The following is a 22,293-nucleotide window of genomic DNA, read 5'->3' as shown; positions in this document are numbered from 1 at the left end:
AATGGTTGTATTTACTTTGAGCACTATTATACTCATTGTTGTGATACTATACATGAAGTCCTCCACCCCCGAACGTTTCCGTCATCCTTGGTTTGGGGGTGTGACAAAGAATGCCTTGGAAACCCTCCAAGGTCTTACATCGGGTTCCATAGGAACCCCCTCATGGTCTTAGCCCACTGCCATGGGAACCCCCATATGGTCTTAGCCTGGAATGTCATAGGAACCCCCACATGGTCTTATGTCCAACTGCCTCGGGAACCCCTCGGGGTCTTCCATGCAAGTATCACAAAGATAACTAGCATACCAATTACCACATAATCAACTAGCATACCACATATATAACTACTTGACATGGGAACCCCCACATGGTCTTCATATAAATACATAATGTATTAATAGCACATCCGCAATAATCATCACAACTAGATAAATGGGCCGAACTTGGTGCCTTAGACCTATGGTATGGTGAGGAGACTCACCTCGCACTGCTGAAGTCCCGCGGATAAAACTCCAGGTGCTAGTTGATAGATTTCCGAACTGCCAGCATCAAAACAACACCCAATTGATAATTGGGTTCCAATACATAACCATAAGTCCATGCTTGGGGTAAAAAGACTATTTTACCCTTAACTTAACTTGATCCAAAACCAAGGTCCAAACACACTCTCTAAAGGCCTAAAAACCAATCAATGAACCAAGGCCCAACATATGGCCCAATTTTCCAAATTGGGCCCAAAACTCTACATGGACTTATCTTATAGCCCAACCATTCATCCTAGTCCAAACATTTGGCATTCCGATGGTCCAATATCTCATAATCATCAAGGCTCAATTATGGTCCACATATGGCCAAATTTTCCAAATTGGGCCCAAGCCTTCCCAATAGGTCTTATCCTAAAGCCCAATAATTTCCTTAGCCCATAAACATGTTTCCATTTGGCCCACGAAGGCCCACAATAACGTAGTCCAAGAAATGGCCCAACAAGAACCCAAACCCAATTAGAGTTTTCCACATAAAATGACGATTAGGGTTAAGTGTTCCTACTTAACCCATTAAGTACCTAATCCATTAAGTACATCACTCTGCTAAACCAAACATACAAAAAGGTTGGGCATAATTTTAAATTCCAAATCCAACGGTCCAAGTGCGAGTCCCGACAAATCCAAAATACACATTTCCAAAATTAGGGTTTTCTAAACCCTAATTAGGGTTTTTAACCAAATCACAAAACCAATTAATCCAATAGTTAAGTTTTTACATTAATTAAAGTCTAAACAAGTCGGGTACCACCCACTACCACCTCGGGCAGTGGTGGTTGGCGGTGGTTCACGGCGCCAGCCACCACCTCACGGTGGTGGTGGTTATGATCTTGGGCCAAAGCAACACCAAAAATATTCCAAACATCAATTCAAACGCACCTGAAAGCCCACAGACACTCGAGATGGTGGCTCGTAGTGGCGGAACGGCGGCAGAAAATGGCGGCCACCACCTCATGGTGGTGGTGACGCGTTTCCTTCCGTTTCCTAGCCAAGAGAGATCCATACAACATTAAACACATGAAATATGCTCATATACACACTAAATTACGCACACAACCACCTCCTCATGGTGGTTGGTGGCAGCAGAAGAAACAACTTGGGCGGTAGCCACCATGGTTGGCTGCCATAGTGGCCTTTTCTCTAAAACCCTCTCAAAAAGTCGTAGCTTTTTGGCTCTTCTTCATCTCTTCTTTTGAATTTTGTTTTGTGAAGAATTTGGTGCTTTTGTGTGTTCCCTTTTAGTGTTTATTTTATTAAGCACTTAAAGGCTTAAAGAAAAAACAATACAAATTTTTGTTGGTGGATTACTTGTAGAGAAGATCACGCTTCTTGTTATTGCCATCTACTTCAACACCCCAAATCCAAGAGGGTACAAAGGCTTCAAAATTTGTCATTCTCAAACACCCTATGGTTGTTTTAATATCATTATATCCTCTTTAAAAGGATCCTTGATGAGTTGGTTTTGTTATATACTCGAAATTTATAAGCAAATTTTAAAGCTTTTGTTGCCGTTTTTTTTTGATATATTTTATGTATCAAAACCCATCAGACTTCCCTCTTCTCAGTTGCGTTTTTTGCTTGTGTCCGAATTTTTGTTGGTTGTTTTCCGATTTTTTGTTGTTCCTCTGACTCCACAGAAACACATAAATCGATTCAGGTATCTTCTTAATCACATCGATTTCACTTGTTTACAGCTGACACCACATCATTAAGTTAAAGATTTATGATGCAATTGCAACTTTCTAATTCATCAATTTTATAGGTTATTTGAATAAAGGATTTTATGATGAAATTACAACTTTCTAATTCACCAAATTTAAAAAATGTCGTTTATTTGTTCATCTATAGTTTTCACAATTATGTTTCTAGATTCGTTATAGAACTTGAGATTAATCTTGGCAAGATTTAAGGGAATTTTTGTAAAAGTACATATGGCCATTGTAATTCCCAATATCATAGATTGCTTATTAGCATCATTACATGATGAGTTTGTAGTTTATTCTTTTGTTTCAGATTGTAGTTGATCCTATTATTCTACCAAAAATAAAGTCATAAAACCATTTGTTTTGAACATCAAAAACATGACTTGGTTTAATGGTAAGCTTGTGGAGAGAATGACAATGAGCAAGAAAGATGAGTTCCCTGACACATTTTCTTTATAACAACATCATCTGTCGTTTAGTTTCCTGGAAGCTATCAAAACTCATGTTAGGTAAATGGAGTTGAAATTCGAAATGAAACTCTAGTGAAGGATCAAGATTTGTAGCAGATGCAAGAATTTAAGGTTTTGATGATCCAAATGTCAATAAGTTAGGGGTTAATTTGATACAAGTGTCCATTAATGGTTTTGTAATCAGTAAACTGCTTGTTGATCAACTTAAAAAGTTTTGACTTGCTAATTGGTGTATTGTTAATTTGTTTTCTTATTTATGACATTTTCATGAGTAAGAGAATTTTGGGTACAAAAATATTATATATATATATATATATATTTCAAATGTTAATCAAATTTGTGTTTAAAAATGTATGTTTTTATAACTTTTCAGCAATTTCATCAATTACTATAGAGCAGCGGAGTAAAATAGTTATTTTTCATCAGTCAACACATTCAGTCAGATGTACAATCAAAATATCAAACAACATGATTTTCTTCCTTAGTCGGAATTTCTTAAGACATATCTTTTTCAGTCAATAATTATTAAAAGGGACCTAAGTTTAAAAATAAATAATTTTAAAAATATACTTATTAGGTAAATAAGTTGTTCAAAAACACCTATTTATTAAAAAACTCCCAAAACAATATATTAATTTCTTTAGATTTCATCGGCAAACCAAAAACATATAACACATTTCATATACAAATAATAACACATATTTTATGTTCAAAGAAAATCTAAATGATATTAATCTATTAAGCTCAACTAATAATTATGTTTTATTTTGTTTTATATATATGAAATAAATGCATTTGTTGTTCATTTTGGTGCAAGTGGGTCCAAGTAATGTTTATACCATCTACGATCCGCTTAAGATACATCACACTCAAACATTGCTTTCCAATAAAATACTATTCACTGTATTCGATATTCACACCTCCATCTCTCTCATCAGGATACCTTGCTCTTCTCTTTGTCACCTCGAACTCCAAACCTCCACCCACCGTTCGCTAGGGTTTCTACTTTCACACACTCCCATTCTCTCTGTGTTTTTCCACCCTAACTTTTCAAAACTTCAATTTTCAACTCCTCTTTTCATCTCCCCAGATCTCTCATTCATCTAAGTTATCGTCTATTCTCGATCCACTTTTTACTTCTTTTGCAGATTTGAAGCTTACCGGTATCAGATTCTTGAGGTTTGTTCCGTTGTCCTTCATTGCAATCTCAGCGTTTTGTTTCTTGAACCATTAAATCTTGCGCATTTTTGCTTGATGATACATGAATTAATTTTGACTATTTATACTGATTTTGATGGTTATCAATTTTATAACCGATATGCGTTTAAACAAGTTTATTTCAATGTCTTACTACGCTATTCAATTTAAATTTCTTCATTTCTTCTATGGCTTTCTAGGAGTATTAGATCTCTTGATGTTCACAAATTACAACCACTATTTTTTCGCTGTGATTATAACATATAGTGCTAGAGGGTTAGTTTTGTAATTGTTGATGTTCTGCATTCTTCAGTTCTGATGTAGAATAGTATCGTTTTTCTGTTTTCTTGCTATGCGTTACATCTTTTCACATTTTGATTGGTCGATATATGTGTCGGATGCTTTTCTGTTTCAGTGCTTATATCATAATCAGCTGTTACTTTCAGTAATTCAGTATATTTGAATATGAAAAAAGATAATTTGGCATATAAACTATATGCACCTCTGTTACTTATCAGGAAATTCTATATATTTTTGCTGCTTAATTTTATCTCCCATTGCAGGAATTGATGTATTTCTGAACTGACTTAAAGACTTCGATGATATGACTAAATCAGGGCTCTTCTTTGCATACTGTTTATAAAGAAATGGGGTCTGGTACTTGTGAGATTGTGGAGTTAGAGGATGATCCTAAATCAAGTAACTTTTCCAAGAAAAATTACCAAAAAACAGCAAACGATAAAGGGAAAAAGCCTCAAATGTACACTAAATCAATAGAAGATGATATCAACAAGCTCTTTGAGGCCATTAATGTCAGAACATCATTTCATGGCTTCACTTTAGATGAAACAGGTGCCAATACACCAAGAAGAAACCCATCAAAGAAACCAATGAGAATGAGTACATCATCTTCTTCTTCTTCAGCATACCCAGAACCCGTATCCCTAAAACAGGCACTCCGTCGACAATGCATTTCTCAGGCGTCGGAAATGGCCGCCATGAAAAGATCATCAAAGCTGCCAGGCTCTCCCGCCCTCTCCGACGCCGGAAAACCATATATAACCACCATGTACAGGTCATCACTGCCGCCATCTCCCGCCTTCTCTGACACCAGAAAACCAGATATAACCACCATGAAGAGGACATCAAAGCCGCCGGAGCCTCCCGCCGCCGCCAGCAAGCCACCAAATGTCCACACCTCAGTTAAACCAAGTGAAGAAAGCACATCCAGTTCTTCAAGAAAAATGCTTCCAGAACAACAAGATTTTAAAATAAAGTCAAAACCCGATCTTCCACAGTCTTTTCTTCAATCAACCACGAAAAAGCCAACAAAAAAAGACGAAACTACCCTTCGGATAAACGAGATTTTACGCGAACCAGAATCTAAGCCAAGTAAGCCTATAAATAAAGCAACCCTTAAGCTAAGGCGAAAAGGGAAATTAAAGAAACTTATCATGAAAAAGAAGTCCCCTTCAGTTCCCGAAACAAGCCATTTAGTATGCCAAAAATGCCAATGTGCTTTAACACCAAACGAACCCAACGGGTCGAACCAAACCAGATGCGGTCCAACCGGGTCGAGTCTTTACAACCAGAATTCAAAACATGGAGATAAATCAGAGTTCACCCAAAGTTCAAATAGCAGCATTGGTGAATACAGTAGTAGCACTAGCATTAGTGAAGAAAGCAATATGAGTAGGTGTAGTATCAACAACAAACCTCATATGTCAATGGATATGAAATGGCAGGCGATTCATCGTGTCATGAAACAAAACGGATATTTGGGTTTAAGAAATTTTAGTCTTTTGAAAAAACTTGGATGTGGGGACATTGGAACGGTTTATTTAGCGGAATTAGTAGGGACAAATTGTCTTTTTGCTATTAAGGTTATGGATAATGAGTTTTTGGAAAGAAGGAAGAAGATGCCAAGGGCACATACGGAAAGAGAAATTTTGAGAATTTTGGATCATCCATTTTTACCTACTTTGTATGCGCATTTTGTATCCGAGAATTTATCGTGTTTGGTTATGGAGTATTGCCCGGGTGGCGATCTTCATGTTCTTAGACAGAAACAACCGGATCGTTATTATAATGAGCAAGCAGCAAGGTATGCTAAATACGATATTACCATATACTTTTTATAATACGAGGAATAAATAATTGTAAAAGTATGTTGCCATTTACTTTTTATATTTCGTCTTATATGCAGATTCTATGTTGCGGAAGTCCTTCTCGCGTTAGAATACCTACACATGCTTGGAATCGTATACCGCGATCTAAAACCGGAAAACATTTTAGTCCGAGAAGACGGACACATCATGCTAACCGATTTCGACCTCTCTCTTCGTTGCACTGTGAACCCGACTCTCCTCCAATCGGGTCCCATGGACCCACCACGGGTCTCGGGCCCATGTGCGGGGTCCAATTGCATCGACCCGTTTTGCCTCAAACCCACATGCCAAGTCTCATGTTTCACCTCTCACCGGGCCCACAAACCGAAACCGGACCTTAAAGCACATTACCCGCAACTTGTGGCGGAGCCGACGGAGGCCCGGTCAAATTCGTTTGTTGGGACCCACGAGTATTTGGCTCCGGAGATTATAAAGGGAGATGGGCATGGAAGTGCGGTTGATTGGTGGACATTTGGGGTGTTTTTGTTTGAGCTTTTGTATGGGAGGACACCGTTTAAAGGTTTAGGGAATGATGAGACGTTAGCGAATGTGGTTTTGGAAACTTTAAGGTTTCCGGAAACACCGATTGTTAGTTTTCAGGCGAGGGATTTGATTAAAGGGTTGTTGGAGAAGTCGCCGGAAAATCGATTGGGGTCGCAGAGAGGGGCGGCGGAGATTAGGCGGCACCCGTTTTTTGATGGGTTGAATTGGGCTTTGATACGGTGTGCGGTTCCGCCGGAGGTTCCGGAAGCTTGTGATGTTGGAGTGAGTCATAGCGTTGGTGGAGGGAACCTCCAATTTGAGCTGTTTTAGCCTTGTCTTGTGCCTGATACAGTATCAGATTTATACAATGTATGTATCAGACATATTGTGTCTTGATGCGGAATTGTATTAGACATAATGTATCTTCTTTGCTGTAGTTTCTACTACATAATGTAAATGTGGTTGAAGATGCAACAAAATGGTTTATAATTAATGACTAGTAAAGCATATAATTACTGCATAATGCATATTCTATTCTTAGATCATTTTTTGCCAATTCCTTAAAAGGGTCTCCTCGTTATTCAAAGTTTAAACCAAGACAAAATGGCAAGAGAGAGAGAGAATAAATATAATGTGACTTTTTTTTTTTTTTTTTTTTTTAATGCAAGTACACAACAATAACTGGCACATTGTTACTGTCTGTAGTACTGCAGATTCAATAAACCTTTTTTTGAGACTTTTTAAAAGTTTTAGTTTTTATTTCTATAAAAGAAAATCAATTAAAGAAACAAAATTTCGTTTAAGAACACAAACGTAGGCTTTAATTTATAACAAAAGACTTGTAATATAAAAGTTATTTCAAGTAACTATTTGTTTTTAATGTTTATTTACACGTTATTATATATATATATATACTAATTTTGAAGGGGCAGGACTTGCTTCTCATTGGTGGGGATTTTTTTTCATTCTTCTTTTTTTTTTTTTTTGCTTTTTTGCTTTGCTTTCCTTTGGATCACTGTTAACCACATTTTTTTTTGTTGATATATGGAAGTGTCTACAAATACACGTGTTACAGAAGCCAATGGAAAAGAGATTAGTGTCCACCTCCACTTAATGTCCACCGACTCAATAAGCAATTAAGCATCCGTCCATATACCTCTCTCTTCTTCTGTATCTCTCTACGTCTACTACTCACCTTCCCCACCTTGGTTTGATCCTCCACCGGCTTCCGTCTGAAGCAACTCCAGATCACCCTCTTCACCCTTCTAATTTGTCGTCTGAAGGACACAAACGAGAGAACGAAGCAATTAGATCTGTTCTGATTTCCCGATCGGTTTACCTAATCCCGGGTATATTCTTCACATATGTCGACTCGATTTCTTTTTTCTAAATTTCTAGGGTTTGTCTGTTGCTTACTGTTCAACATCATCACCGATTTCGTATTATAATTAAGATGCGGTTGGTTTCTTTCCTTACTTGATAAGCCCAAATAAAATCTAAATTGTCTGTTGCTTTCTCAGGTTGGATATACAGAGGTTTCACATTGAGATTGAAGTAAATCCTAGAATCTTAGATGAGCAAGAAGGAATGATGGGGTCAAAGGCAGCTACAAGCGTTGAGGTATGTGATTTACTTTGAATCGGGGCTTGTACTTCTCTTTCCCTTTCATGCTTCTATCATCATCGACTTGCAAAGATCGATTATTAGAAATTCTGAAAAACGACGATCGATTATCAGAAATTCTGAAAAACGATGATCGATTGAAGGTCTTCCGGTGAAGCAATCTTGGCCATGGGAAAGAAGAAGATGCACATGAATTTTTAAGATAAAGTGACTTATACTTTTGCATTTATTGTTTATGCCATTTAAATTGATGTAATAGTCTCTTAGTGAGTTGACTCAGTTGACTCAGTTATCAAGTGATGTTATTACAGGTATGCTATTGATACTTTGCAATCCGCCAGTCTTAAGGAAGCTGGAACAAAATCTTCCAACTCCTTAGAAGAAGAAACAACTCTAATCGCACTTACATTTGGTGGTTATCTGAGATCTAAGGTAACAATGTCTTTTAGAAGAAGAAACAACTCTATGCGGTTGGTTTCTTTCCTTACTTGATAAGCCCAAATAAAATCTAAATTGTCTGTTGCTTTCTCAGGTTGGATATACAGAGGTTTCACATTGAGATTGAAGTAAATCCTAGCAATCTTAGATGAGCAAGAAGGAATGATGGGGTCAAAGGCAGCTACAAGCGTTGAGGTATGTGATTTACTTTGAATCGGGGCTTGTACTTCTCTTTCCCTTTCATGCTTCTATCATCATCGACTTGCAAAGATCGATTATTAGAAATTCTGAAAAACGACGATCGATTATCAGAAATTCTGAAAAACGATGATCGATTGAAGGTCTTCCGGTGAAGCAATCTTGGCCATGGGAAAGAAGAAGATGCACATGAATTTTTAAGATAAAGTGACTTATACTTTTGCATTTATTATTTATGCCATTTAAATTGATGTAATAGTCTCTTAGTGAGTTGACTCAGTTGACTCAGTTATCAAGTGATGTTATTACAGGTATGCTATTGATACTTTGCAATCCGCCAGTCTTAAGGAAGCTGGAACAAAATCTTCCAACTCCTTAGAAGAAGAAACAACTCTAATCGCACTTACATTTGGTGGTTATCTGAGATCTAAGGTAACAATGTCTTTTATTAACTGCTTCAAATCATCTTTATCTAAAACACAAGAAGCTTCTAATTTCTTAAGCTACTGTGGCTTTTGAATTGTAGATAAAGTGCATGAAATGTGGTGGAAAATCATAGCGACATGAGCGGATGATGGATCTCACTGTTGAAATTGAAGGTGATATAGCAACTCTTGAAGAAGCTTACATGCACTGAAGTACTAGATGGTGAAAAAAAGTACAAATGCAGCAGGTTTGTTCAAAATTTCTCATCTAATCTTACCTTAAAATTATTTATTTATTTATTTATTAACTTTTTAACTTACAGGTGTAAATCCTATGAGAAAGCCAAAAAGGAATTGACATTGTTGGAAGCGCCAAACGTGCTTACCATTGCATTAAAGCGATTTCAGGTTTTTTTTTTAATTTTTAATCAAAGATGCTACAATACATGAATAAATGAAAGTAAAAAGTAAAAGAACACTATTTGTTGCAGTCTGGTAAAAAAAATCCACTGTGGTGTGAAGTTCATGTAACATGACCATTTTGCCCCTAAAATCACCTTTGGTAACACTTTTTGTCCCCTTTGTTAACTTTAATGACCGTTTTACCCTTATATTCCAACAAACAGTTTTAACAATATTTCCACTGATATGATTTATTGTTTTTTTATTTGAAAGATGTTGGTTGGATGCTCTGTTGGGGGTATGGTAGACATGGATCTTGACAACATCAGAGTATTCCCTCATTTATTGAGTCTCTAGCTGTTAAGAAAGATGTCCATATTGCTTCTGGAGGTTCTTCATCAGCTGTTGTAACTGGTAATATATGTCTCCTTTGAAACAAGTTTAGTTGTTGTTCTTTTTTACTTTTATCAACTCCTACAAGGATAAAATCGTTGTCCTTATTTAACTAATATTAACACCTTACAATATTTTTAAGTAGTAAAATTAGCTATTTACCTTTTTTTTTAATAATCACCTATGATGATTTTAGTTTATTGAACTTTTGGAATTTGAACTATACCAAGAGGCTAAATAACAACAGTCTAAGAGGACCAATTCCACAAGTGTTGGCTAACTTGACACAACTCACATTAGCGTAATATCTTTAATAAAAAACTTTAAACCTTAATCTTTCGAGTCAAATGCCTTTTCATTTGGTTGAATTTACTAAAATAACCTTCCATTTACAGGGACATATCCTTTAGCATTTGGAACAAGCCAGTGGTGTTTTTGTTTGCTACTTTTCAGGTATGGATTTGTTTTTTGGTGGAGGATACGACACAACCAACAAGTATTCTTTGATATAAACAGTTAGCATTAAAATATCCAATTACCTGTTATAATGGTATACTTATATAATAGAGTTTACATTATATGTTGTGCTCACATAACTGTTCATTTAGGATTGTTACGCAGAAAGCTTCTCATGCATATAGATCTTTGACCGGATAAAGTGTTTTTTTTACATAAGATATTTTTCTGTTTCTTTTTCTAGACTGAACTAACCATTTCAAATGAGACTAAATGAGGGAACCGAAGGAAAATCACTTTTTCGAAGAGTAGATAAAGGTTTGGCTTAATTTCGTAGATGAGGTTAATGGATTTGATTTTCGCAAATGGTGGCAGCGCTTGCTGATAAAAAGTAATGTAACTACATTACTTCATCTTTAATCTATTTAATTTATTCATAATATTTTAATATTTATCCAATCTCTTTCACATTCGACTTAACATAAAATTCTAATGGCATTGGTATTAAACAAAATGACCAAGTGTGATGCGTTGTAAACTTTTTCATATGAACAATCATTTTTTTTTGTAGGTGACAACTAAAATGAATTATTTGACCATGTGATAGTACTGCCATTGTAATTGCCCTTGAAGGAAAAATGATCAGATTTGGATTGTTGGTTGTAGCATTTAAAACTTATTTCCAGGTGGCACCTTCAAACGACAGTATTTTTTGTGTTTTGTACTCTTTATAGGTTGAACAATATACTATGATTGATTCATCATTAAGACCACCGTCTGAGGTAAGGAAAACTACCTTGGTTGTGATTAAAATTGTGATAATAGATTTTATTGTTAAAGAGTTTGAAAGAATTGTAATCTATCACATTTTTCTTTCAAAAGAAATAGAATGAAATCCAATTCAATCCCACAAAGCGGGTTCTTCCCTAGTTTTATACATTTTAAAACTTACAATTATTTTTCTCAACTTCCGGCTTTTAATTTAGTGTTTTGATATGTAGATTGTAGTTTGAGATTTGTCTTTATAACTAGATTATAGCCCGCGTTAAACGCGGGAAACGCATAAAAAACATATAATCGTTTAAAGATATTACATAATGATTACAAAAAAATATATGGTTGTTGGTATTATTGAAATGTATAGAAAATACATTGAAAACGATAAATATCTATAATCATTGAAGAACTTTTTTGTAGACAATATTTTTTGTTTTATTAGTTGAACGACATTCATCGTCTCATATAGTTATGATATTGTTATATAATTATAAGCATTTTAATTAGACGTTCATTCCATAATAAGATTACCTAATTTAAACATATATGGACAACCAATATACCGTTTTTTATACTACATTAAATATTGACAACTATATCATTTATTCAAATAAAGTTATATAATATAATTTATAGAATGTTAAATGTTATATGGATTTAATTTTAGTATATCATCAATGGAGATTCTTTTCTAAATCATGATTGGTTTATTTTAAATTGATTATGAATATAAGTGATGACTTTTATGTTTGTTCTTATTTATTTGGTGGTTGCAAGAACCTTGCATTAGTTTTGGCACAACTTTAAATAATTTTAGTATATCATCAATGTAATTTGGTATATCTTTCAATTATATGAAATATTAAATAATGACATCTCATTACTATTGTGATAATTTAGTTTATATATTGTATTTTTACTAATCTTAACGGTCTTATTTTTTCTAATAACTGTAACATTTTTATTAATTGTACTTTTTACAAATCTTCTAATATCTTAATAATTTTTATCTTACTTTATAATTTTTCATAACTATATAATTTTTCATAACTATGTTTTTTTCAGTCTATTCAATTTTATATTTCATTGTACAACATCAATGTTTGTATGTATTTTGAAATTTCATTTTAAAAATGCTTAATGTTTACACCTTGATATTAATTTTTTTTAGTAAACCCATGTAATAATTATGGAATATATATCTCATTTTAATTAACATTTACTTCCTTCATTATATCAAATTCTTCATTAAACGGATATATTTTTGGAAAGTAATAATTATAATGGGGCAGCATTATCTAAGACGTAAATGTTTGATATATTTTTGTAGGAAAAAAAATTAGGATCATTAAAAAAATTTATATAAAGAAAATACAAATTTAAATTTGTTGAAATTATGGATGAAATTACTGACGAAAATTATTTTGGATGGAGTTGTATTTTGTAAGGTATAATAATATTACAAAATTCGAAATATGTATATTTGTTGTGTAAATTTATAAATTTTATTGTCAGTATATAAAGATAAAAAATTAGGTTGATATGATACACAAAAACATAATAATTTCAATAATATTTTAAAATCATGTCAAAATTAACCGGATTCTTATGACATAAAAATTAAAAAAATCATAATCATCTCTAATATATAAAAGTAATATTTTCGTAATTAATGTTAGTTCTCAATATAGTTAAGTTCTGTTTTATTAAAGGTACGTAATATCTTTTCATGTTTATTTGAAAAGTTTCAGAAAAATAGTTAACTGATTTCATGTAATTTGTGACAAAGAAAATCAAAATATATGAATAGATATATTTGATATAGGAACAAAAAAATAATCGAAAAAAATATAAAAAGCGAAAGAAGATAATGACCTTCTAGTGCACAAGAGCGAATGTTTGAAGCAGTGAATGATGATGAAAGTTATAAGCAATAATAATGATGTTGTTGGAGAATGTTCGAAGAAAAGAAAAAATTGAAAATAAGTATGAGCCGCGGTTTCAAGGAAAAATCGTATATTATGTGATAATTTGAATATGATTTTTCGGTATTAATGATTTCCTAATAAAAATAGATTTTATATTAATGGTTTACTAATATAAACGAATGTGTATTAATGGTTGATATTAATGCCTTGATTGAAATGGTTTGTTAGTAATATGCTTTTAAAATTGACCATATTAAAATCTTCATAACCGGAAATTCAAGATTTAAAATATGGAAACTTTTATTGGAATTAAATACATTTCATTTCAACGAATGTAAGTTATTGTTTGACGATTGGAAATCATTTACTGGAATTAAATACATTCCATATGGGGAAGTTGATGTCAGCAATTTGATCTAAGGATGGAAAAAATAAGATTGAAATACATCAAGGGTCCAGATTATTTAAGATGATGTCATAAGGTTTCTCTTTTAATAATATTTAGAGATTGTAGTTGGTTCTAGTGATGGCCCGATGAGAGTGTTCGTAAATGGCATAATTTTTTTGTTAACAGAAACACAGATTCAGTTTGATACAGTCAATCTAGTTTCTAATACTAATTTTTTAACACAATACACAAACAAATATTAATGGAAATATAAATGTGAGGGGAAAAAACACAAAACTAATATATAGAATAGATCACATTCTTATATATATATATATATATATATATATATATATATATATATATATATATATATATATATATATATTAAAGGAGGTTAGTTTTTAGGAATAGTGAACTTATCTGTTATTTGGCAAGAATGGTCCTTCTGTTTTCTTTGTTGTTTTCAAGGGTCTTATTGTTATTCATTAATTTTGTTTAGGGTCTTCTTTGCTCTTTCTTCTCAACTAATTCCACGTCTGTTTCTTTCATCTTTATCCGTATTTTTGAACCTTGTGCATTCAGTACTCTTTCTTCTTCTGTTTCCTTGCTTTCTCTGCATTACTCTTTCTTCCTTTTCGCGGTTCAGACGCCTCCATTTCCTTCTTCTGCTTCCTTCGTTTATGTGCAGGTAGAATGTTTGCTTTCTATTCCGTTTTCTTATCTTCTAATTGTCACGTTGTGTGTTTTCGTTCCCGGTGTAGTTTTTTTATTTTGTGTTCGTTGCGTTTAAATCTTGTGATGTACGGTCCGCGGAAACGACTTTGCCATCATGGTGGCCCCTCGGCTGTTGCTGGTGACGCCGCCTCAACGTCGGCTGTTCCTTATGTTCAGGTTGCTCATGCTGCTCGTCGTGGTCGACGGCCAGGTCGGGTGAGGCTTATGCCTGTTCTTCCTCAGTATGTTGACCTAGGGGATAGTCGTTGTGTCTGCGAGTATTGTGGTGCCTTTTTTGGTTTTCTGAAAGGAGTATGAAATTATCTACGCGTAATCATCTGAGGTATAGTCGTTGTTGCAGGTCTGGTGAAGTTGTTCTGCCCTATCCCTCTACATTTCCACCTAAATACATGTCGCTTTTCCGTAATAACAGCTTCCTGAGGGACATTAGGGCTTATAATAGTATGTTCACTATGACATCTTTTGGTGCCACTGTTGATGATGGACTGAACAATGGTCGTGGTCCTTATGTTTTTAAGGTTTCAGGACAAATTAGTCATAGGATCGGTTCCCTCTGTCCTGATGTTGTAAAGGGGCCTAGATATCTCCAGTTATATCTATTTGATACAGCTAACGAAGTTCAGAACAGGTTGAAATCGCTTAAAACTCCTCAGAAAAACCTTTTGGATGAGGGCGTCGTTAGGTTTCTGGTGTCCTTTCTCAGTGACAATAACGAATACGTACGGACGTTTAAGACTGCAAAACAGTTTGTAGATGAGATGAACATCCCATCATATTCAGTTCATCTGTTTAATGACATTGCTGATCGTAGGTATGATTTACCTACACCTGGATCTTTAGGTTGTATTGTTATAGGTGATGCGTCTGCTGGTGATCGTTACGACATTGTCATTCATTCCAATACAGGTCGTCCTCAGCGTATTAGTAAGCTACACCCTACTTATATGCCTCTGCATTACCCGCTTTTGTTTCCATACGGTGAGCCCGGATGGTGTCCGACCATGAGATTAGGAAACAGAACTGATGTTGGGGCTAAAAACCTCACGGTAAATATGTATTATGCATACCACCTTCACGGGCGTCAGTACATATGGTCTGCTATTCTTAATTCTTCTAGATTGTTTCAGCGGTATTTAGTCGATGCGTTTACATGTATCGAGGATAGTCGTCTCCAATTTTATGCAACACATCAGGAAACCCTTCGTTCCGAATATGTTGGAAGCCTTTATGATGCATTATCGAAAGGTGATAGGGAGTCCCGATCAGTTGGAAAACGTGTCTCCTTCCAGCATCTTTTACTGGTGGTCCACGTTATATGTATAGCCACTATCAAGATGCTTTAGCGATCTGTAGGGTACACGGAAATCCACAGTATTTCATTACATTTACATGCAATGTCAAATGGCCGGAGATTACACGGTATATGGACATGCATGATCAGAGAGACCCGCAAAGCAGAGCAGATATCATTGCTAGAGTATTCAAACTGAAAGTACAATCCTTCATAAATTACCTAAAGCAAGATAAACCTTTTGGAGAAATCGATGCATGTACGTATAACCATTCTTTGTATTTATTAATTATTACTTCACTTCTATAGTGTGCTCAGTATTGTCTCCCAATAGTTTATAACTATTTGTTAATTCCCATTTCGATTCGTTTCCCTTTTCCTATATAACAGATTTCTATATCTGTGTAGATTTGTACACAATTGAATTTCAAAAAAGAGGGCTTCCCCACTGTCACACATTAATTTGGGTAAATGCTAAATACAATATAAAAACTCCGGAAGAAGTTGATGCATTTATTACAGCAGAACTGCCGGATCCATTACTAGAGCCTCAACTACATGCAACTATAACAACGTGCATGATCCATGTTCCGTGTGGATTGCTCAATGAAAGAGCTCCATGTATGAAGGATGGAAAGTGCAGCAAACATTTCCCAAAGCCATTCCTCGCCGCTACAGTCTTTGATACAGAAGGTTACACTCGCTACAAACACGGACCAGATGCCCAACACACAACATCATGTGGAACCATTATCCATAATGGATATGTTGTGCCATATAACAAGAAACTTTGCTCCAGATTCGAAGCTCATATAAATGTAGAATATTGTGGGTGGAACATGATGATCAAATACCTTTTTAAGTATATCTCAAAGGGAATAGATCGTGTCAGATATGTCATTCAAAAGGATGTAGGTGTCAATGATGTTGGACCAAGCAACACTATAAATGAACAACCGGATGTCATGTGTCAAGAAAAGCAACGCATTGATGAGATAAAAACATATTTGGATGGTAGATATATTTGTCCACATGAAGCAGCATGGCGAATATTTGATTTCCCTATACATCACCGAAATCCAGCGGTCCAGATACTCTCAGTTCATGAAGAAAATAGTCAATCAATTCTTTTCAAGGAAGACACAACAATAATACAAGTTCTCTGTAATCCATCTGCTACTAGGACAACCCTTTTAGCATGGTTTGAAAGCAACGCAAAGGACCCGACAGGTCATCAACACACATATATTGAGTATCCAAAATACTACAAATGGGATGGCCCTTCCAAATCGTGGGATAGGAGAGCAGCTGTTTCATCCAACATGGTTGGTCGTCTTGTATTTGTGCATCCATCATCTGGTGAATTGTTCTACTTGCGGTTGTTGTTGTGTCACCAAAAGGGTTGTACCTCTTTTGAAGACCTCCGAACCGTATCTGGTTATGTTCACCCTACGTACAGATCTGCATGTAATGCGCTTGGAATCATAGGGGATGACATTGAGTTGCTTGTTGCGTTCAATGATGCTTCTACATGGGCAACACCGTTCCAACTTCGTCTTTTTTTTTGTAGTTTGTTATTATTCAGTGAAGTTACAGATCCAAACCTTTTGTGGCAAAAGGTTTATGAAAAAATGTCAGACGACTACATTTATAGATTAAATTCAACATTACCTGATAAGGCTTTCTATGCAACAGACGATGTAGTTCGTCAGCAATTACTTCATGATCTAAAAGACATGCTCTCTTCTTCTGTTCCAACAAGATCACTTGCTTATTTCAATTTGCCCATGCCATCACCTGTTATGCATATAATTCTCCAAAATCGACTACTCCTGGAAGAGATGACTTACGACAAAAGGGTTTTGGCAGATCAGCATGCACAATTGCTTCCACAACTAAATACGCAACAGATGGCGATCTATAGAAATGTTGTTTCCTGTATAGAAGCTAACAAACAGATTCTTATGTTCGTTTATGGCCATGGGGGTACTGGAAAGGCATTCCTTTGGACAACTATTCTTTCTTTTTTTCGATCGCTCGGAAAGGTTGTTCTTGCAGTCGCCGCTTCCGGAATAGCATCATTGCTTTTGCCTTCTGGAACCACAGCACATTCGAGATTTAAGATACCAATTGATCTCGCCAGCAACAGATCATGCGATATAAAAAAAAAGGACATCAATAGCGAATCTTATGAAACATACATCACTCATCATATGGGATGAAGCCCCTATGAGTGATAGACGATGCTTTGAATATCTTGATAGGTCTTTACGGGATGTACTTGACTGTGACGAGAAGCCATTCGGTGGTATTTCAGTCCTTCTTGGTGGTGACTTTCGACAAACACTACCCGTTTTGCCAAAAGGCACACGATCCCAAATCATAGATCTTACACTGCCAAACTCATATCTATGGAAGTTTTTCGACATTCAGATGTTGACTCAAAACATGAGGCTCAGTTCCAATGACGATAGGAATCCGTAGACAATGTCAACAGCCTTCTTTGCCGAATGGCTACTTCAAATTGGTGAGGGCATAGTTGGACGGCCTGATCCAGATGATCTACGCGACACGTCTTTGATTCAGATCCCTCATTCATTGCTGATACCTCCAACGCATGACTCACTACAACAACTGATACGTTTCGTATACAACACAAAATTACTTAATGCTCCGACAGTAATCGATCTATCAACACGAGCGATTGTCTGTCCAACTAATGAAGTCGCCGATAATATCAACAACATCATCCTCAAATCGGTTGAAACGGATAGCAGGACATATAACAGTACTGATGCAATGGAACCGAACGGAAAACACACATCAGATTTAGAGGGATTGTTCCCCATAGAATACCTAAATTAGTTGACTTTCCTAGGAATACCACCACACACATTGGAATTAAAGTTGAAGACACCCATAATGTTAATGCGAAACATCAGGCAACGAGATGGCTTATGTAATGGAACCAGACTAATTGTCACACAACTTCTGCCAGCAGTGATTGAGGCGACTATAATCACAGGGACATCCATCGGACAACGAGTCTATATACCTCGCATAAAGTTCATCCATAAACCATTAGATTTTCCCGTATCCTTTACACGAAAGCAATTCCCTGTTAAATTATGCTATGTAATGACAATCAACAAAAGCCAAGGGCAGTCTCTGAAAAAAATCGGTGTTTATCGGTCTTAACCCGTTTTCTCACATGGGCAGTTGTATGTAGCACTTTCTAGAGCAACTTCCCCAGATTCATTGAAGATCCTTATAGAAAGAGATGATGCTATGCCATACAACGAAACAAAAAATGTTGTGTATAGAGACTTATTACAAAAAATCACTGCAACCGAGGTTTCCCACATCATCACCGCATACTGTCATCCCGTTCATATCCTCATTTTACTATAGTCATTCAGTATTAGACACCAACAAATATTTATGTGTATTACAGATATGTAGTAATTTACAGAATAGATTATGATCTTTTACATAGGCTCATTATATCCATTTAAAATGGAAAGTTACTAACACATTTCACCTACTGTCAGAAACGAACAGCAAACAATGACCAGCATATCTGAATTGAGGCGCGATGGAATTGGAAGTCCAATAGAATTGAGAATTGTTCGAAAATGGAGGCAAGATGTCCGTCGATACGAAACCTGGTTTCTTGGGGTTGACAGATTTGTAAGTGAATAAAAAGCAACGACACTACAATCTTTTATTAAGTGTAACACATATTGATTAATCAAAATTTCAACCATATTATTTCTCTTCCACAGGGAGATGCAATACAGATCCTAGGACAACGTACGAACCAGTCATACATAGAATCGATACTTAATGTATCGGAATGTTACACCATATCAGAATACAGTTGCCCTGAATTAGATAAATATCAAAAAGTATTGGAGAACGATTTTTACATAAATATTGGCCTCAGCTCTGTTATAAAACCACTTGCAAATACAATAACCATCCCGACTACTTGGTTTCGTTTTGCTTCTAAATCGCAGCTAACAGAACTTGGGGAACATCTGTCACAACTGGAAATTTTGTGTCATGTAATCTATACATTCAAGCTCATGTGAATCAAAAACTTCAATCAAATACATCATGCAAGTACTACAAATAGTCATCAAGCAATTGGAAACCTTAGAAGTCCTTGTTTAAGTCCATTTTGGGCTAGGACTCCCTTATTGGATCCAAATGGACCAATAAGCTTCCAATTTGACTATCAAGGGCTTAGAACCCTAATTGGACTCAAATTGGACCCACATTTATTTAATTCAACATTTTAGGTCATGTTGGACCTAGAATAAAATGAACTAAAAGCCTTGATACATGAATAACCTAAACTAGTCCAATAAAAATATGAAAATCCTACCACATTCTTTTAGGCTTAAAACATACTCAAGATTAACACTAATATTGGGCTAAGGGGCAAAGGCCCAAATTTTTCCTTTTCTTTCCAAATTCTCGGCCCAAATGCACAAGCCCAAGAAGATGGAAGAGTTGACTTGTTGTGCCACATCATTATTGTCCATAGGATTTCAATGCAAGATATCCCATTCTTCCATGCAAGTATCACTTCAAAGATCACCTCACTTCTTCCTCTCTCTCACTCTCGGCCACAAGTACACACACACCACAAAAATCTCTCAAACTCTCTCTAGATCACTTAAGAACACTCCTTCCTCCCCTCTCCAAAAATCTCGAAAATTAGGGGCTTTCAAGAGGATCTTGCAAGTTAATCATCATCTAATGTAAGATTATGCTTGGGTCTATGGTTTAGATTCTTTTTGTTATCAAAATCCTTTCCTAATCTATGCAAAAATCATGATCTTGCATCCTAGAACCATCTCAAACTCGAGATCTACCAAGGAAAGGTGCTAAGGCCAAAAATCATCAAGTTTTCTTCCATCTTTTCTTCCAAATACCGAAACCACACCCAAGGTGAGCTTCATACCCCCTATTTTCTGTTTTTATGAGTTTTGTGGGGGGGGGGGGAATACAAGTGAAAGTGTAGATCTATATGTGTTTTGTATGCCTTGTATGATTTCCATGCTTATATGTATGCATTTGTGTGTTATAATGTTGGATCTAGCCATAAAGCCCCTCAAAACCGAGATATATCTTGTGTTAAATGATTTTAGCTTCAAATATATTTCTAAATACAAAGTGTTTCAAGAAAAATGGTTAAGTGGTTTAGTAACAATTTTCTTTGGGTTAAAAACACAAATTTTGGGCCTAAAATGTGAAAAATACAAAATTAAGGGTCCAAATTGGCATATCACGAATTCTGAGGGATGAGGTGTGCCAAAACAGTTTCAATAAAACAATTTCTGGAAATATACTCATTTAGGGGATTAAAAACATAAATTCCAAGCTTAATGGGCTAAAAATGACATTTTTGGCCCAATGAGGCCCATTATGCGAGATTTTCTGTTTTGGAGGGCCAAAACTGTATTTTTCTGGAAAACAGTGAACCATAAGTGTTCCAAATCCTTTCCAAAGGTTTAAAAATGCTTTTTAAATTTAAAAAGGACCAAAATTGCAAAAATATTACAATTTGGGCCAAAATTGTCAAAGTTGCGAAAAGAAGGGTTATAACCGAGAAAACTGAAATTTCAGGGGCTTAAACTGTTTTCATTGAAAAATATGCAGAAAAATATTAATTTCAATAACTTTTGGTGTTAAAATGTCAAGAAAATCGATTCAAGGACCAAACCGGAAATTATTTAACAAAAGGGTTGAAAAAGTAAATTTTACAATCAATGAGGGGCTGAAACAGAAAACTTTCAAGGCTATTTCAATACATGCAAACAATGGTACCACGACTATCGACGAAATACAATACATTACAATACCAAAAGTCGTTGTTAAACGAATTGGCTCGGTCTCGAATCAATAGAAACCTACAACTACTAACACTACGACACTACGATACTACGATTCATACAAGTAACGTTTGGTAATTCATCATACATGCGAGTGTGCACAGACGTCTACGCACCATCTTTGGGCCCAAAAGTGTAAAATCTTGTCGTTGAGCCTAGCTAGCCCAATGACCTGATCTTAAGGCCCGAAGACATTTTTTTTACGGAGTGTTGGGTTTTACCGATCCGACACAACGTAAATGGACTTTCAATGGCTTGTATACTACTGGTCCCCAAGGGTCCTTTGGTATTGCTAGTAAAGTCTACATTTCATGCGAGGCGGGTCGGGGACCCCTCATACATTTTTATCCCCAACCGGTTAATGGAGTCATCGGGGTCTTCGTGACCTCTCTCTCTTCGGATGTGGGACTACACATAGTCAGGGCGATTGGATAACGTGATTAGTACGGACGACGCCTACGGGATCGTTAGTATAACTATAGACTAGTCGTTTGTGTAACGCGTGTTTGTAGCAAATAATCATGCTCAAAAATAATCCAACGTCGCCTGGGACTGACACTACACGCTATGCAATGTTTTCAATGTGACTTCATGGAATTCAAGGAATTAGGAAAACATCGGGTTTTCCTAGGGTTTTCAATACATACAGATTTGAAATGCATACAATTTTAAATGAACAATTTTTTTTACAAGCATAGAAACAAACAAGCATACCTATGGATCTTCACAACATTTTCAAAAGCTTTTCTTTTCAGAAAATGTCGGATTTTCT

The 22,293-nt window shown here is 35.6% G+C and overlaps 2 protein-coding genes and 1 long non-coding RNA gene across 5 annotated transcripts; all 3 read left to right on the top strand.

The window, feature by feature from the left end:
- The first annotated feature begins 3,590 nt into the window (after positions 1-3,590).
- LOC111899265 (serine/threonine-protein kinase KIPK1) lies at positions 3,591-7,084 on the top strand. Of its 2 annotated transcripts, none has more exons than XM_023895125.3 (3): positions 3,591-3,892; positions 4,528-6,014; positions 6,117-7,084. In XM_023895125.3, the coding sequence occupies exons 2-3, from the start codon at positions 4,558-4,560 to the stop codon at positions 6,889-6,891; spliced, it is 2,232 nt and encodes a 743-aa protein (XP_023750893.1). In that variant the 5' UTR covers positions 3,591-3,892; positions 4,528-4,557; the 3' UTR covers positions 6,892-7,084. The 2 variants fall into 2 exon arrangements, with proteins under 2 accessions (XP_023750893.1, XP_023750892.1); XM_023895124.3 differs by having other exon boundaries at positions 4,474-6,014.
- A 1,743-nt stretch (positions 7,085-8,827) lies between these two features.
- On the top strand, positions 8,828-11,421 carry LOC111899263 (uncharacterized). 2 transcript variants are annotated; one of them, XR_008224817.1, is made up of 9 exons: positions 8,828-9,027; positions 9,132-9,252; positions 9,347-9,493; positions 9,569-9,653; positions 9,737-9,807; positions 9,921-10,061; positions 10,436-10,493; positions 10,741-10,887; positions 11,068-11,421. It is a non-coding gene; the product is annotated as an uncharacterized LOC111899263 (long non-coding RNA). The 2 variants fall into 2 exon arrangements; XR_008224816.1 differs by having other exon boundaries at positions 8,828-9,252.
- A 4,329-nt stretch (positions 11,422-15,750) lies between these two features.
- On the top strand, positions 15,751-17,840 carry LOC111899269 (uncharacterized). The gene is made up of 2 exons (XM_023895126.1): positions 15,751-15,877; positions 16,027-17,840. The coding sequence occupies exons 1-2, from the start codon at positions 15,751-15,753 to the stop codon at positions 17,838-17,840; spliced, it is 1,941 nt and encodes a 646-aa protein (XP_023750894.1).
- The last annotated feature ends 4,453 nt before the right edge of the window (positions 17,841-22,293 follow it).

The sequence above is a fragment of the Lactuca sativa genome, chromosome 6, assembly GCF_002870075.4.
Source record: "Lactuca sativa cultivar Salinas chromosome 6, Lsat_Salinas_v11, whole genome shotgun sequence".
Classification (NCBI taxonomy): Eukaryota; Viridiplantae; Streptophyta; class Magnoliopsida; order Asterales; family Asteraceae; genus Lactuca; species Lactuca sativa.
The sequence above is the reverse complement of the archived record's forward strand: the minus strand, read 5'-3'. Positions and strand labels throughout refer to the sequence as shown.